Source organism: Pyxicephalus adspersus, chromosome 1 (genome assembly GCF_032062135.1).
Source record: "Pyxicephalus adspersus chromosome 1, UCB_Pads_2.0, whole genome shotgun sequence".
In the NCBI taxonomy this organism is placed as follows: Eukaryota; Metazoa; Chordata; class Amphibia; order Anura; family Pyxicephalidae; genus Pyxicephalus; species Pyxicephalus adspersus.
Window position 1 is genome coordinate 153,255,472 of NC_092858.1, and position 17,747 is coordinate 153,273,218.

At 36.4% G+C, this 17,747-nt stretch overlaps 1 protein-coding gene across 1 annotated transcript in view; it reads right to left on the reverse strand.

The window, feature by feature from the left end:
- EPHA6 (EPH receptor A6) overlaps window positions 1-16,321 on the reverse strand; it is a 453,819-nt gene extending 437,498 nt beyond the window's left edge. The window contains exon 1 of the mRNA XM_072431761.1: window positions 14,306-16,321. Coding sequence (XP_072287862.1) covers window positions 14,306-14,408 — 103 coding nt within the window. The 5' untranslated portion in view covers window positions 14,409-16,321. The remainder of the gene's footprint in view (window positions 1-14,305) is intronic.
- Between the last annotated feature and the right edge of the window lie 1,426 nt (window positions 16,322-17,747).

Below are 17,747 nucleotides of genomic sequence, written 5' to 3' on the forward strand. Positions count from 1 at the left end.
TATGTGGCGGACACTAGGGAGGTGTTTTAGAAAACTATATTACTATACAGTATACCGAATTATTGCATTTTCAGTATTTTTGATTTATTTATGTATTCTTGTTTAAGCTGATTTTTGTGTTTTTTATTTAATTTTATTAAAAGTACATATTTTTTTTTTTTACATGATTGTGTGTTTCAAACTTTTTTTATATTCATGATGTCTACTAGACCCTTGTTCGAACATATTTCTGTAAACTACAGGTTTACAATTTAAAAAAAAAAATGTAATGAAAAACAGTGTACTGCTTTTGGTACAGAAATCTAGACATCAGTGAAATGCCCAGGTGGTTAAAATGCAACTCCAACCAGAACTTCCATTTTTTTTTTTGTTTTGATTGCTGACTTCATGTACTTTCCCAATGACTGTGATCTAAGATTTATATATATATATATATATATATATATGGTATAAGTCCTGTTTGCACACAAAAAATGTTGCTTGGTATACAACCTTTGCTTGGTATACAACCTTTGCTTGGTGATATTAATGATCAGCACAATATTTCATATCAGGACATACCTATTAGTATTGCTAAAACCTTTACACAAACTTACAAATACAAAGAATGTACATATGTTTTTGTATCATTTATTAATCTAAAAGGAAGCCTTCATGACAGCAATCCAAAGGTTGCCATATGCTGTGTGATATTTCTAACAGATTAGATGTTAGATGCAATAAACTTGATGAAACTAGTGAAAAACTATTGAAAACTACGGAATTGAATATATTAGTCAAACACTGATCCTGAACCAGTGTTTTTTGCCTGATCCCCATAGGTTAATAACACGAGGTTAAATGGAATGTAAAAACCTATTTTGGAAGAAATTCGTAGTGACAGCAGCTGGTAGAAAGTCAAAAAAAGAATTTATACACCGTGATATGCTTCAGTGAAAAGTTCAGCAACAATAATAACGATTATCAGTAATTCCTATAGAATCATAAACTAGTTTTTTTTATTTTTCTTTTGTTCGTTATTGTTGAATCTGATAGGAGGCTGTAGGAGAAACTGGTACATGATTGCCATTTTTTACATTTTTGAGTAAATAGACAGATGTTAATTCCAAAAAATGTAGTTTTCATACTGTTGATTGACATACTACCTCTGATAGATATCTGTGCCCAGCATTCCCAGTGGAACTAAATCCACTTGACTCACCTATCCACATTCCAGTGCAGGGAGCCACTGTGCTTCTTTTTTTCCTGCTGCAGACAATCTTTGGTCACCTTGCTTGGCCGTGCTGGGATGACGCTGCATTCCTCCTATTCTGTTAGAGAATTCCTCTTATTTCCAGAATCCAGTAGAGATGATTTACTAAATGACTGCAGACTGTCACTTTGGAAAATGAATGTGCGCAATGTTCATAATTACAAATCATGGGGATCCATCGCAAAATTACCTCCCCCCAACCACCACAACCAAAACTGTATTCTATTAATTTTCAGTTATAACATTATTTGACATTTGGAAACCCTGATCTTCACTTTCCACTGGTTTATTTTGTATCTATGAGCAGCCTGGGAACACAGTTGACTCGTGTCTATAGTTTTCATACGGTAAGCAAGTTCTTGGGTGTTACCCATGCATGGACACCTTTAGACAGATGGTATATTTCTGTTGTGGTTGACTATTTAGCATGTGCTAGCATTCTGATAGACAAAGATTAACTTAACGCTAGAAGGAACATTGGATTGACATCTCTAGCTCCAATTCCCTGTTCCTACAGTGAAATAGATAAGCTTTGCAAATTTACAGAAAGGAAACGTCACCCTAAACCCCTAAAACACACACACAAAGAAAACAAAATGTTCTGTTAAGCAATTTTTGCTTTCTATTACAACTGCAATGAAAATGGCTAAAATTGATTTACAAGATTAGTCAAAAGACACACTGATCTATGAAGATCAAACAAAATTCTAGTATCTGTCAACTGCCAATGTGAACCTGTGCACCTGGTAATTTGACAAAAAGAAAAAATCAGAATAAGAAAGGCCATTTTTTTCAGTAAAAAAGTAAAAAATGCTAGTCTTTGTATTCTGTTTATTTTAAACTGAGGCTTTATTAGCACTCTTGGCAAGGCAACCATTCATGCAACTGCTTGGACACCAGAAGAAAATCTGTAATGGCTCATAAACTGGTAGCAAGCTGTCCTTCAACAACAGACATTTGGCATTCCTGTAGGAAACCCAAGTTCATCAATCTGCCATCATGTCACAATGAAATATCGAAGACAGGAGGAAGATTTTAGTAATGATTGCTGGGCAGAATGTACAAATGGCAGCAAACACAAACTGCTCACATATCGGCAGTGTCCCGTTGGTACCATCAACTTAGTAAAAGAACTGCAGTCAAGATTCACTGATACCTATAGTGAATATAGAAGTCATACTTGACCAAGGCATCAATATTGCCCTTACTATTTTATTAGTATAGAACTAATTTTTAGGCCATGTGGACCCGAATATCCACTAAATTCATCATTGGCATCAATACTTAATATTGGTAGGTTGGGGAAAGCTATGCAATTCTATCGGGTTACAGATCAGAAAATTATAAAGATTTGGAGTGTCAAATGTATGCATGATAAGTTTTGGCATATAGGCTTCACCTAGCACAGAGTTTATGACTATTCAAGTTTTAACCAACATTGGTCAACTGGGATAGACTTCACCAGTGTTTCTTTACCAGGGCTCCGCAGAACCCTAGGGTTCCTCCAGGTTTTGCTAAGGGTTTCTTAAGCAATAAGCAATTAGTAAACTCTCTAACTGAAATCAGTGGTCCTTTTGGTTATCAGTATGGGTGGAAGCCAACAACGCAAGAAGCATTCTCTTTATGGACCACCACACTAATGTACTGTGAGCTGTGGATATAGTAATTATAGAAGGGGTTCCCTGAGGACCTAAAAGATATTTCAAGGATTTCCTCATGTTAAAAGGGTCGACAAACCCTGGACTACCTACCACTCCCAAAACTGACATGATCATGTAAACTGGTCATCACAGCATATATTATACAGATATCTACAATATATTGATGAAGCTCAGATTTGGACTCTGGCTTACTCTTGTTTGAAGTTGAATCGTCATACAAAAACTGTGTGAATATTTACTTTATTGAAGTGAAAAGGGATTTTCTGTTTACTTTTTTACATGGCTGGTATTCAAAGTGAACAGAAATTTGCCTTTAACTGAAGTGAATCTTTATTTTAAAGCAATCACCCAACAGTCTGAATTAAGATTAAAAAAACTAAGGTCAAAAACCACATGTGAATACTCTGATCATCTTCCTCCTTTGAAAGGTAAATATGTTCTTGTCACTTTTGCTTTTATTATAATGATAAGAAAAAAAGCTCTTCCATATTACAAAACAAAAAGATTTTGTAAAAAAGGACCCCCAATGAGTTATTATTACAGGTATTATAAGTTAAAAATTTTACATGGGTAGCTTCTAATAAGATACTTTGATGCAAATACTAAAACATTATAACTTGCTTTTTCTGTGCAAAAGCATGCCTATTTCCTCTAGTTATCAGGCTATACTTGTCCTTAGAGATATATTTTCCAGATTTCAACTGCTGGTGAAAACTGGTATTACACCACAACCATAAAATACAATATTTTTAATGGGAACAGTTGTATTTTTATGGAAAGACTGCAAATGACACCAAGACATTGATCCAGATATTGTTTCCACAAGTTCTGTGAAATGCACCAAAAGTGTTTTTTTAGTCAGGGGCTACGGGGACTTGGGAGAAAATATCTGACATTTGCACTGGATGGTGTGATATAGGAAAAATACTGCAAGTACACAGATGTATAGCATATACCCGAGAAATGCAATGAATGCTGTTTCCTTCCATAACATAGTGTCATCTATAGATAAATATATATCCGTGCAATATGTATATACATATTTATACAGACCACACATTTGTAAAAATAACTCAATGTTCAAGGCGTCTGCTCTCTAAGCAACTGCGTCTATCATGGATTTAGGTGACAACCTCCTACCGTCAAAAACATTTTCTAGAAGAAATAATGCTGGCAGTTTATAAATAATAAGTACATTGTGTAAAACGCTATAATCCCACATCCAGCTGTAACTATAGATTTTGTTAAGTGATCTGGTTTGGTATTAAGGTAATCTTAATACCATCTTAATCTTAAATCTTAATCTTAATCTTAATCTAAAATAAACCAGGACAGTAAAAGGGTAAATGTAGCCCATGGCAACCACAATTGGCTTTTAATATGACATTTTGCACTGTTTGTGAACTGACATTTACATATGCTGAGTATTTTGCAACTTTACTTTTCCTTTTGGAGTTAATTAGCCTTATCTTCTAAGCAGAGGCAGTCTTTAAAGACTAAAAATCCTTATTTCTGGCAGCTGATGTGTTGCAATTCTATTCACCATTCTCCAGATGATGTATGTATAACAAACTTCCGGCTGAGTTGAATATCCGCTCCCCCGTTACACACTGTGGTCCCTTCCACTGGATCATATAATACCATAGGATGGACAAGCCATTAGGAAGAACCACTGTGTGCAGCGAGGGGTAACTTGCAACAGAGGCCGGCAACATATCAACATAGGTACATTCTTTTTTTTTTACAGGCTTCCTTCTGTTTAGAAGTGACCATATGTTGAATGAAGTACAACAGCTAAAATATCACTGGTTGTCTGGGTATGTATAGGCAATATATTTTAATATTATTTCTTCGAGTTGATATAGCTTTATGGCAAAATGTCAGAGAGCTAAACAAATATTCTACACTGCATTTTTAGGATACCACGGGGACAGACTAGATATTTCTGTTGGCACATGATTCTTTTAAACGTTAAGTCTGACAATTGCTGATTTTTCCATTGCAAATTGGTGTTAAAAAGTAAAAGGCAGGAATAGAGGCATGCAATGTACAAAGGGTCTCCATGACAGTGAGCGGAATGAGCCCTAGAAGGAGGTAAACCAAGGTGGTTTAGCAGGGAGTCTTATGGGAGTGATGCGCAGAAGTTGGTTGGTTTGAAAGAACCGCGGGGGAAGGAGCTTCTAGGGTCAGCGGGAGTTCATTCTGGAAGCTCCCGGTAAGAGTAAAATTTTACAACCCATTCTCCCCTTTAATTTATTTTTTTTTAACATGCATAAATTTTTCTGATGGAGGGGGGCATAGCTTGCCATGCTAATCTAGCATTACTATCCTGAATCATACTCATAGTTTGGGTGTTATTACTTCTCTTTGACTTCCTTTGCTGCAAATGTAGTCTGGGTTAAAGATGATTATTACCCCCAATACAGATTGCAATAAATCCCCTGACAATGTCTTTATTAGCTTTTCTTCCCAGAAGGTTGGCACCATGTTCAAACATTACCCAGGTTCAGTATTTGCTTTGTGGACAGGGAGCCTGGCTCACACATCACACAATCACATACATGCTGCTTATTATGTATCAGCTAATATAAAACTGATATACTGTAAATCTCTTATTGCTTCTTCTATATTTCTATTTGTAATGATATACTACATTTGGGATGTGTTGAGCTGTATTATATTTCCCATGAAGAGAAGTTTTAATCAGATTAAACTTTCTATTTCTGCTGAATCTGTGAATAGTCACAGACATTTTATATAATCCTCTGCAGAGTTGCGGCATAGCTGAGACCTCTGACTCAACTTTCGGCCATAGGGTTTAGGATGAGAACTGAAAGTGCCAAAATGGCCAATTCTGCACTGATGATGGCAGCACAAGCCTTAAAATAGTAAAGTCATTTCTGTAAGGTTTCATTTGCTCTATAACACCGTGATACTGCTTTCCATAGGATATGATTTTCTTTAAAGGGTATGTAGTGTATTTGCATTAAAATAAATGGAATCTTCTCTATAAATTAGTATTTTAAAAAGGTTCAATACACATTGCTACAGCCCCTGTGCTATTAGCCACAGTGATTATTTTCAGAATGTGACTACAGCTCTCCCTGGTCTTCATTTGTTATAAAAAAGTGATGTAACTGGAAATAAATCACCATCCCAGCTTATTGTATAGAGAATACCATGTATATAGATATTTCAAAATCGTTTGTTTCTGCTGTGTACTACTCACTCAAATTTGGCAACAACATGGACAATTTCTGCTTCCTTCACTACACTATGGTTTTGCTTTACTGCACCGCAATCTATGGGACAGATGACACAATAATAAATTGCAAATTATTACTTGTTTGTAAACTTGTTCAAAGTTGTTCTTTCTTGAAGTGGTCTGTGCTCTGATAATATTAAACTCTATTTATTTTTTGCATAGCTTGTCATTCTGCTGGCTTTAGGGATAAGTGAATCTGCCCTGGTTCGGTTCAACAAAGGTTGACTGTCTCAATATTCAGTTAATCCAAATTTAGTAGCAAACCCCATCAACACATCCATTTAGAGGAAAATCTTTTCTTTTAGGTAGATACTACTCATTTGGGGACTAATAGGCAATCTACTCTTAGCCTAGAAGCTGGGCATTGCCATGGTTGACATATACCAATAAAAAAATAATACTAATCATAAAGAATATTGTACAGCAGAGAAATGGTCTTTGTGTGTGATTTGAAAATGCACAATTTACCTTATTTGCTTAATTAAAAACACTTGGGGAATGCTGCAAATTTGTGTATGGAGTTTTATTATTAGAATTATTCAAATGAAAAAGAAAGAAAAAATGTCATGGGGTTAATATTCCAACCAGACTCTTACTCAGGCATGCAGACTGGGTAACAAAGAAAGAGAGGGCAGCAACGGTTCACCCGCTCCCTATTCCTGTATACAAGTCCATGTGACAAATATACTTTGGAGAATAACTTGTGAGGGCAACAAAGTCACCAGCAAACTGTAGTCAACGTGGTATCATTACATCTATAAAATGTCATGAAGTAAAGGGGGTTTAACATTTACATATTGGGTGATAAATCACTGTAATTTATTTGGATTACACTGTTAAAACATAGCGATTGACCTGGATTACATCACTGGGGTAGGTGATTGGCAATGTTTTACCCCTTGGGGACAATAATAAACTTTATTTATAAAGCCAGCCAGTATACAGTATATTTATATTTTATTTAATTAAAGGATTTTTACTTACTAGGAGGGGGCAGATACCTGCTTGCTTACCACTGGCAGATGATCTCATGAGATATTCTAAGGAGATTCCAGCTTTCTACAATTGCTTTCCTCTGTGTATTTGTTTGTAAGCTCATGCTTTCTTACAGTTCACTGAATGATTTTGCTGTATAGAAACCATCATTTTATGGCTTCTGGCCTTGAAAGCATTGAATCAACCAGGTATGTCGAGCAATATGCCACTCGGTTCTCATTCTTATCACAAAGGTACACTTATACTTTGAGAGATTGAAAATTTGCCATACCTGGTTGGTTATTTAAAGCAAACAGTCTGGAGTGAAAATTACCCCATCTGCCAACCTGTTAATGGGAATGAATGCTTTTCTCACATTACATTTGTGTGATAGAATACATTTACACTTTCAACTTCATTGGGTTGTTTTGGGTGATTTTCAGACTATTCTGCTGCAGGCTGAACTGTGATCCCAACCTCCCCTATTCAAGTGAATGAGAGAGTTTAGGAACCATTTTTGCATACAGCTGCATGCGGATGAGGCAAATCATGGTGCGCTTCTCAAAAGCATCAAGGACTTTAATTTGTCATGTGACCTAATGATCCCTCGTCTGTCATCAGGACAATGAGGTCTCTGCATTTGTTGCATGTGTGGTATTGCAAATGCAGGTATCTTTTTTTTTACTCCTCTTCCTTGTGTCCAGGAAGAGGAGCAGTGGACACTATACAGTTTAACACTGACAGCACATTGTGCAATTGTTATAGAGCGCTGCTGTTTTCTAACAAATACAGGCAGAAATGTGGACTAATTTACATGCGCATTGGCAGAAGCAGAGTTAGACTGTCATCAAAATATGTTTAGATTTATGGGCACCTTATGGCTACAGCTTTGCTTTAAAATGTAAACCTAAAATGAAAATTGCTCTTATTGCTTTCATTTCTCTTTCCTAGCTAACTTTATTAGTGAAGGATTTTGAAATATCTAGAATATTTAGAGCTATACAAACTTAATATCTAGTGAAGTCCGATCCTGAGGATAAGACGAAGCAATGTGCAGTTTTTGCAGTTTCATGGAGAAAATGTTTTTTTAACAATTTGTGGAATGTGGAATTATTGCAGTTAGATAACACAACCAGTATGGAAGAAATAACCAACATGGCAGCAGAGAGAGCAAGCACTTCTGCTGTTGTAAAGGGCAAATGTCAGCCTTCTGTCTTTTACAAGCTTGCTCTCTCTGTTGTCACCTTGCTTACTCCTTCCATACTTGGATTCCACTTTATTCCATTGGAACTTCTGCCTGTACCATGACGTAATCTGATTGGTCACTAACAATTAATGTTCTCAACTATCCCCTGAAGAAGTTGCAAAGCGAAACGCGTCCTGAATTTCGAACGCTATGTGACCATTTTGTGTTTATAACTAATTTGGGGATCAATCTTTGTATAGGTAATTGGTAATGTTCCCCATGATTTTTAATAATGGGGATGACCTTTCGCACCATTCTATGTATTTAATGTTATCCGAAATGAATTGTATGAACGTCATGTACAATAAAAACAGCTTTCTTTCATTCTTTTGAAACTACTTTTTATTGGATTAACCTTTTGGGGCGGCAATATTTAAAAAGTAAGAGGAAGTTGGTTACCCTTACCTTTTCAAATCTTTTCAACAGTATATTTGGCATCATGTCTAAGGCTAGGTTAACACTGGCCATAAAGCTGCACTTGCATTTACCACAATCTCATGCCAGGGAACCGCTGCCTCTGGGGAGACGCTATATGTAGGAATATTTAAATGCATAAATTTTTATTGTCCTTGAAGGTATGGCCTTTTGTGTTTGGATATTATACTGTATATAGTTTTTTTTAAGTCATTTGCTTTATGTGAATCTGTTTCTTTCTTGGAGATCCTGATGCAGGCTGACAACACTAGGCCACTGTACCCAACTTGGCAGCAGTATTGTCAGCCTGACATACAAGCCACTTTAGATGGCCATTGGGCTGCCTATCACATTACCATTCTAGGATGACGATGCTGCCCTTACGTAGATACAGCAGAGTAAACAATAGTTGTCTCCCTATGAAAGTAAAGTGTCACTGGCAAAATCACCAGGTGAACATGAACTGGCAAGTTGCAATACATTTTTTATTCTTGGGTTTAGATACACTTCAAGCAAACCCAGCTTTACTATTACAAGATGAAAATTCTCTTCTATAGTAAATCAATGCAATGACTGTATGTTTTCCTTTCTACTGCTCAGAAACCTTTCAATAAAACATGAATGTACAGAACTCCACTGCATTCCTATTTTTTACTGTATTTTGTATAACCATTGTAAGTTTTACCTGCCTTAGTTCAGAATTCTGACTTTCTATCAGCGGCCATGAAGCACACCATCTATATTAATAAACAGATGTATGGCGGTTATGTGTATGTCCATTTTCCACTCTCTGTGAGTTTGAAGTAACATTGATCTGTAACCTTTAAAAAATGTAAGGAATATTAAAGTATTAATTTTGACGATATCAGCTTGCAGTCATTGAAAAGTCAAATATTACTTACTTTTTGACATTCTGACATTCAAGATATATGGTGCTAAATGTCAGCATTTAATAAAGCTTATTTTTGTATTGATTTTGCTTTTGTTTTCAAAATCTCCATTGTGAAAATGGTATTAAATTATATTCCTATCTGAGGACGCATCTGTACAGATACCACACCTGTCACAGCGTCTCAGCTCAGACATATACGCTCTCCCTAATTAGTTCTGTACGCGATGTACGGCAACACGAAACCACAACATGAGAAAAAAAATGTTTTGATGTATTACAGGTTGGAGAGCAATGTCACATTAATATATCACTTTTTCAATCAATGGCACACCTGTGCAAAAATACCCATTTTACTACATAGCAGGGAAAAAAAATCTAAGGCACCAAGGCAAAAATACAATTGTCACCTATGCTAGTTTTGATCTCCGAGAACTCCAGGTCATTAAAGCAAAGAGAATTTAAGTCTATAGAGATACAAACACACTTTATAAGACAAGGGTGAATTTTCAATCATGTTTTGCTAACCAAGCACAGTTCAGATGTCTTACCAAAATTAGAAGCCCTTTCGTTGCTCTTTTATTAATATGTAGGGTGCATTAAAAATTGCTATCCTAATTGTTCTATCAAAATTGGCTACTTTAGATGACAACTCCACTATGGTACCATAAACCAAAAAAACTGGTTCTTTAGAAGTGTAACATAGTGACATCCACATTTTTTTATATTAACGGAAACAAATCTAGAAGAGAAATGAAAGCAATGTGGAAATCTATTGTATTCTATATACAATGTGAGCACAAAGCTGGTCTATAGGGAAGAAGATGTTGAGTCTTCAGACCATATGGCTCATTTTCTTAGCTTGCAAGTATTAAACTAAATCAATGCAACACATCTCCTACCTAAACTGTTTAGCATCTTTGATTTAGCATGGATACATAAAAAAGTAATAATTCTACTATAAAAAATTCCATACTCAGTGTGGTCCTGGGTAAAGGAGTATTTTAAGGGAAAGATATAGAATTAGAGGCTGCCATTGCTAACCTCTTGTTGATAATGTCAATCGCCTGGCTGTCCCTGCCTTAAATACGTCAAGATATAAAAAGTCATCAACTCAGAAAGTACTAAAACCTAGGGATCAGCATGACAGCTAATACTAGTTTTCAGTAAAATATGGCCATCATGTCATCATATGGCAATTAACCGGCAAATATAAAAAGACACATCATGGTCTTGGACTCTAGGAAAGCTAAATTTGGTAAAATCGAGGGCTATGTGAAGGAATAAGACATTTTTATTTTCAGTATTTACCATCTAAATACTGTTCAATGCTCAAAGGATTGATAGACCAAAAGATTTCCACTTAAAAGTCCTTAAAGAGAAATAGTGAGATTCATATTGCATCAAAGTAAGAAAATTATTTTCTAGTTTTACATAAAAGCAATAATGGAAGTGATTTTTTAATTTATGAATTTAAACAACTAAAAATACTGTGGATTTTACTGACCTTTGGCTGCATTTATGTTGAAGAGTGTCACTGATATTTTTGTAGTTTAGAATGGTTTATTATGTTGTTTGAGTCTGGGACCATTTCTTTATTACGCCTGCTGTTAATGTATCTGAATCTATTCTGAGTTGTATGAAATCCGAATAGACAGTTATTTTAATTGGAGTTAATTTAATGGTCTGCTTAACTTGGCATATAAAAGCAATACCAGCCAGTAATGTGCAATCTCTTTTTCCAAAGCCCATCAGATAATATCATCAAACGGAGAAGTTTTACTTTTGGCTGGTGTGACATATCGGATACCCGATGCCAAGTTTTTGGATAATCTGCTGATATATATCAATGAGCAATAAGCATAACCAAACACAATCAAATTAGGCAACAAAAGGCGTTATTTGCTTGGCTTAACACATTGACAGGTATAATATATACAAGGCATAGTTCAATACTCTGTAATCAATAGCAACCAATAAGCAACTGCTGCAAGGAGCTGCTGTACATGGCATCTTTTTATCTCAAGGCAAATGAGAATTAGTGCACAGGAGAAAAGAGTACTGATGACCATAGGACTATGAACAATGCCGATTGTCGTCCTTTATTCTGTATTTTGTACAATTATCTGACAATGTATGAAGGAACAGTGCAAGAAATAATATATCCCAGCTGCCACAACTTATGGCAACCGAATGTAAATTTGCTGTATTTAGTTTATAGAAACTTTCTGATTGGTTGCTGAACTGGAAAACTGCACACTAACTCAGTGGTATCTTTCAATATTTTTGTTTTGCAAAGTACAGAAACTTACAGCAACCAATCAGAATCTATCTCATTAAACAAAACTAAGCAAAACCTGATAAGGACACCTGCATTGGTCATTTCTATTCATCATCAGCAGTTCTTATCTAGCCATATGAAATACCAAAAAACAGCGCAGAATTCTAAATTGTTAGTTAGGAAAATATAAAAAAAGCAATTGAGTTTTCTGTACATTACAGATACATCTATTTACTGTAAGATTACTCTGGTGAAACATCTATTTAGGCAATGCGCTGGGTAATTTTACAGTTTAAGTGTACAATTTTACTGCTTATAGTGTTTTGTCAAATTGATTTACTAGGAAAGTCTTGTTGTGTGCATCAATACACCATTTTATAGTGATGTTTTCAAATTACAAAGCATGTAATCCATTCTTAATGGTATATATTTGTAAGATATAACATTTCACACTCTGCATAGAACAATGAACACATAACCTGGAGTATCCTGAAATCACCAGGTATACAACTCTCATCATTCACATTGCTAGGCAATAATAGGCCCTGTAATCCGGCATCAACTCTATTCGGAAACGTTACAGGTTACAATATTAATCAAACTAAACAATGTAAAACACACCAATGTTAAGGAATCCAAAATCCCCTGATTTAAACAGTTTTCCATACGCTCTGTGGCTTAGGTATTTATCACCAATACATAATAAGTAAATGTGATCATCCCTCAAGCAAGACCAGCATTAGGAATTCTTATTAATGTGAACCAACAAAGTTATTGTCACAGTAGAGACAAGTAATGCCTGCAATTACACAGGATGCGCAGTCCGTGCAATAACACAAGTTGGTCAATAAGCCAATGGCTCAGCTATTTAACACCTGTCACATACATCATGGATCTTACTAACAGCAATGTAGAAAAATGTAAAAGTTAAATTTTGTCCGCAGCTACATTTCTGAAACATACACTAGGAAATGGCACATTTTGTCATTTTCATTATTTATTCTTCCGCATATATATATATATTATATGTGTATATATATATATATATTATAAATATAATAATAATAATAATATATATATAATTTACTTTTCCTTAACCCTTTGTTATCATGTACTGAAAGGTTAATGTAATGTTCTGTAATATATTGCTGTTTATATTAATTTGTATGTTACTGCTATATAAATTTAATACACATAACTTCATAGACTTGATCAGTATTTGGATAATCCAATGCAGATATGCTGAAGGCCTAAGAATTAGAAAGGCTACAGGTACATTATATAAGATCTTTTTTTTACTTGTGTGCTTCTTTGGTGTGTACGGCCAACACAGATCAATGTTAAACTAAAAATACATCATAGATAGATACAGAGAAAGAAATAAATACAGGAGAGATAGAAAGATAAATAGATAGATAGATAGATAGATAATTGGATAGTAAATGGTATAGTAAACCAAACCGTAAGCAATGCACTAAGTTATATAATATATATATATATATATATATATATATACATATATACATTGCAGAAGAAAGCATGGGCATGATCTATATTGACTACAAAATGTAAAATTCGATTATCCCCCTGTAAAGTCAGCTCTATCCATATAATTTATAATACAGATAAATAATTCTCCATAAACTGTGTACATCCCGGATGCCTTTGTATTCACATTAGACTACAAGACTAACCTATGACTAAGACTAACCTTTGACTTTTTTGAAATCTGTGAGCCAGAGACAGTCTACTACAGCATGATATCAAGCTGTAAGAATAAAATAGAAATTTGTATTGACTCTGCGAGCTTTGCACGTCTTAACCAGGAAGTCATAGCATATGGACCTAGAAAGTCAATAATATTCATTGTAATAAGCTCCAACTGTGACAGAGGATTCCACCACCTGCAGGGAATCACTCATACTTAAAACATGCTCAGCTCTTGCCAACAGCAATTAATAACACAGGAGACAAACTCTGTTAGTATTTTAATGATGGTGCTGTTTCTTAAAATAAATAGTTTATATAAAATTTACATTTGTGTCTTATGATGCAAATAGCTCCTTCCAGAAATCTACATTTTTATTGAAGTTCCAAGTTAATTTTCCACCCATTTAAAATGCTGGTGGAAGAGTTCTTTATGGTTTATGTGGGTTGGCTGAGCTCCTGCAGCCATTGAAAATGTTTATTTTGTAAAATATAGTAAACACCACATAATATCTGTCAATGTAAACACAATAAAGTGAGTTTAACTAAACAGGTTTACTACTAAACAGTGATCATCATATTTATCAACATCCATACAATACCAATGATTCTTACCTTGGTTGTCAGAAAAGTGATTGGAGCTGACTAAGAACTTGGAGAGAATAGGAAGGAAGAAATAAACCCTCACTAACAGAGTTCTCCCATCACACGGCTCCATGTCTCTTCTCAAGCACTGAACACCGCTCCAGCTCTTCTACTTTGCAGAATTAACAAACCAATACAATCCCAGTGGAAGGATCCGCGGGGGCGTGACGGAAGACCGAACCCCCACAACTAGAGGTAATAAAAAGATCAGATCGCAAAATGTCTTTGTGCAAAATAGCAGTACACTTCTATTTTCCTGGGCAAATTTACTTTACCCTCCTTGGGAAGAACACAATGTTACTATCGTCCATGTGCATAAAAATGCTTTATAAAAAAAAAGATAAAATCCAGGATCCTGTCATTGTTCTTGCATTATGCTGCAGGTAAAAGTGACTGGTCTGTAAGTGATCACACCAACTACTACTATAAAAGTTACTCTTTGACTCTACCTTGTCTCTAGACTCTCCATGGGTTGAATAGGTAGTGATCCAGTTTGGGCTCTGAAAGGGACATCCAACCATATAGGAGCTCTAGAAGTCTTGAAGGGTTCATCCAACCATATGACAGCTTTGGAAGTTCTGAAGGTGTCCCCCAACCTTTTGAAAACTCTGGATGTCTTCAAGGTGTCCCCCAACCAGAAGATAGTTCTGAAAGTCTTAAAGTTGTCCCCCGACTATTTGAAAGCTTTGGAAGTCCTGAAGGTGTCATCCAACCATAAGACAGTTATGGAAATCTTCAGGGTGTCACCTAACCAAAAGACAGAACTGGAAGTCCTGAAGGTATCACCCAACTATAAGAAAGCCCTGGAAGTCCTGAATGTGTCACCCAACTATAAGAAAGCCCTGGAAGTCCTGAAGGTGTCTCCCACCCAAAAGACAGCTCTTAAAGTCTTCAAGGTGTCACCCAACCATAAGACAGCTCTGGAAGTCCTAAAGGTGTCACTTAACCAGAAGATAAATCTGAAAGGTGTCCCCCACCCATTTGAAAACTCTGGAAGTCCTGAAAGCGTCACCCGACCAGAAGACAGATCTGGAAATCCTAAAGGTGATCCCCAACTATAGGAAGAAGTCTTGAAGGAGTCACCCGACCATATGACAGCTCTGGAAGTCTATGCTCTGCAGCCCAAAGATGTCAAGCTGAAGCCCCACTTGGTCGCTCCTATGGAAGCTCCGCTGGTCCCCGGCTAGACGCTCCAGGTAGCGCTGTGCAGAGCTGTGTCTGGCACCTGAGTCTGATGTACAAGGGTGATGTTCAGCTTCATCTTGATGTGTAATAAACTGTTGGTTTGGATGAGGTCCCTGGCCCCTGAAGACCGGATGAGGTCTGATGTGGCCACTGATGGCTACATGAAGCTGAGAGACCTCCAGAGGCGATGGACATGCAGATCCTCCAAAGTCTGGTCTGCAGCTGTGACTGATGCTGAGGATCGCTGTGTTTGTTCGCTATGTAGCAGCCTGGCTGAGTGCACAGACGGTGTGAGGTATTGGCATGATGCCTGAGCTGAGGATCAGTGGATGAGCGCTGCTGACCACCCAGCCATCAGTCACTAGACCTCCAGGGCTGAGCTTGGGGCTGCAGGTGGAAAGTTTGATGGCTCCTCGCAGGACACTCCCTTCACATGGAGGAGCCCCCATCCCCCTCCACCCATCCTCATCCAGCACTGTCAGTGGCAGGGAAATTCCATCTCCTCCTGCACACCCCAGGGAATCAGCGCTCAAGGTTGCAGACAGGACATGTCATATTCCAAGCATGGAGAAATGAGCTCCCTGGCCATGGAATGGTTAAAGCAGCAGCAATGGCAGCAGAGAAGCGATGTGTGCTGTCCAAGGATAGCCAGGCACACGGGAGGCTCTGCGCTGGAGGTCACACAGGCTGCGCTGGGCGCTAGAGGGGGTTAGCGCACCGCACAAGGCTCCTCGGCATTGCCAGACGTTGGGGCAGAGCGTGGGAAAAGCAGCCGCTTCCTTCTCTGGCTGCATAGGTTCAATGCATAAAAAGCTGAATTCACTTAACCACTACTCACAGACATTGCAGAGCGGAGAGAGGGGGAGCTTCACTTAAAGGTGCAAACCTCCAAATATTCCTGTGCCATGGAAGAACACATCAGCTGCACAAAGGGGACTGGGGAGGGGGGATTTGGGTTATTAAAACATGGAACATGTGATTTAGGTTATGAAAAATAATTATTTTATGCATAGGTTCTCCTCTGTCTCTAAATATTTATAGCTATCTGCCAGAGAAAACTACAAGTCCCTGCATCATATATACATATATATATTTATATATATATATATACTGAAGCCTAATCCCAAATCATGACACATGTATATTTACCTACTATTTTAGGACACTTTTGCATGATAGAGCTAAAATATTTTGCCTCTTTTCCCCCTTTGCTATGTTAATATTACATATTACTGTGTATATATATATATATTTTTTTTTAATTATATATATTTATATATATATATATATATATATATATATACACATTTTATTGAAGTACTAGTATGCTACTTCCCTATGCTACTTATATAATATATATATATATATATACACACACACATTATCTTGAAGTACTTTCCTCCACTAGTCTTATATTGTGCTACTTCCCCTACCTTTTAGATTGTAAGCTCTTCAGGGCAGAATCCTCTCCTCCCGTGTCACTGTCTGTATCTGTCTGTCATTTGCAACCCCTATTTAATGTACAGCACTGCATAATATGTTGGTGCTATATAAATNTTAGGACACTTTTGCATGATAGAGCTAAAATATTTTGCCTCTTTTCCCCCTTTGCTATGTTAATATTACATATTACTGTGTATATATATATATATATTTTATTATATATATATATACACATTTTATTGAAGTACTAGTATGCTACTTCCCTATGCTACTTATATAATATACATATATATATATATATATATATATACACACACATTATCTTGAAGTACTTTCCTCTACTAGTCTTATATTGTGCTACTTCCCCTACCTTTTAGATTGTAAGCTCTTCAGGGCAGAATCCTCTCCTCCTCCCGTGTCACTGTCTGTATCTGTCTGTCATTTGCAACCCCTATTTAATGTACAGCACTGCATAATATGTTGGTGCTATATAAATACTGTTTAATAATAATAATTGTATTTACATTTCTGTATTTAGATTTGTATGTTGGTTTATATATTTTTTGACCTTTTGATTACCATGAATATGGACTTTGTAAAGCATTGTGTACAATGGCGGTGATATAAAAATACTGGATAATAACAATTATTATAATCCCAATGCTTTATTCTCCATTAACCCTATAAAAATCTTGTTTTATATTCTCCTCTGACATCTTTTCCCTCTCCGTTTCCTCCGCCAGCTTGTACTTCCCTTTGTGATCTGTGTTTTCCCTTTCCCCCT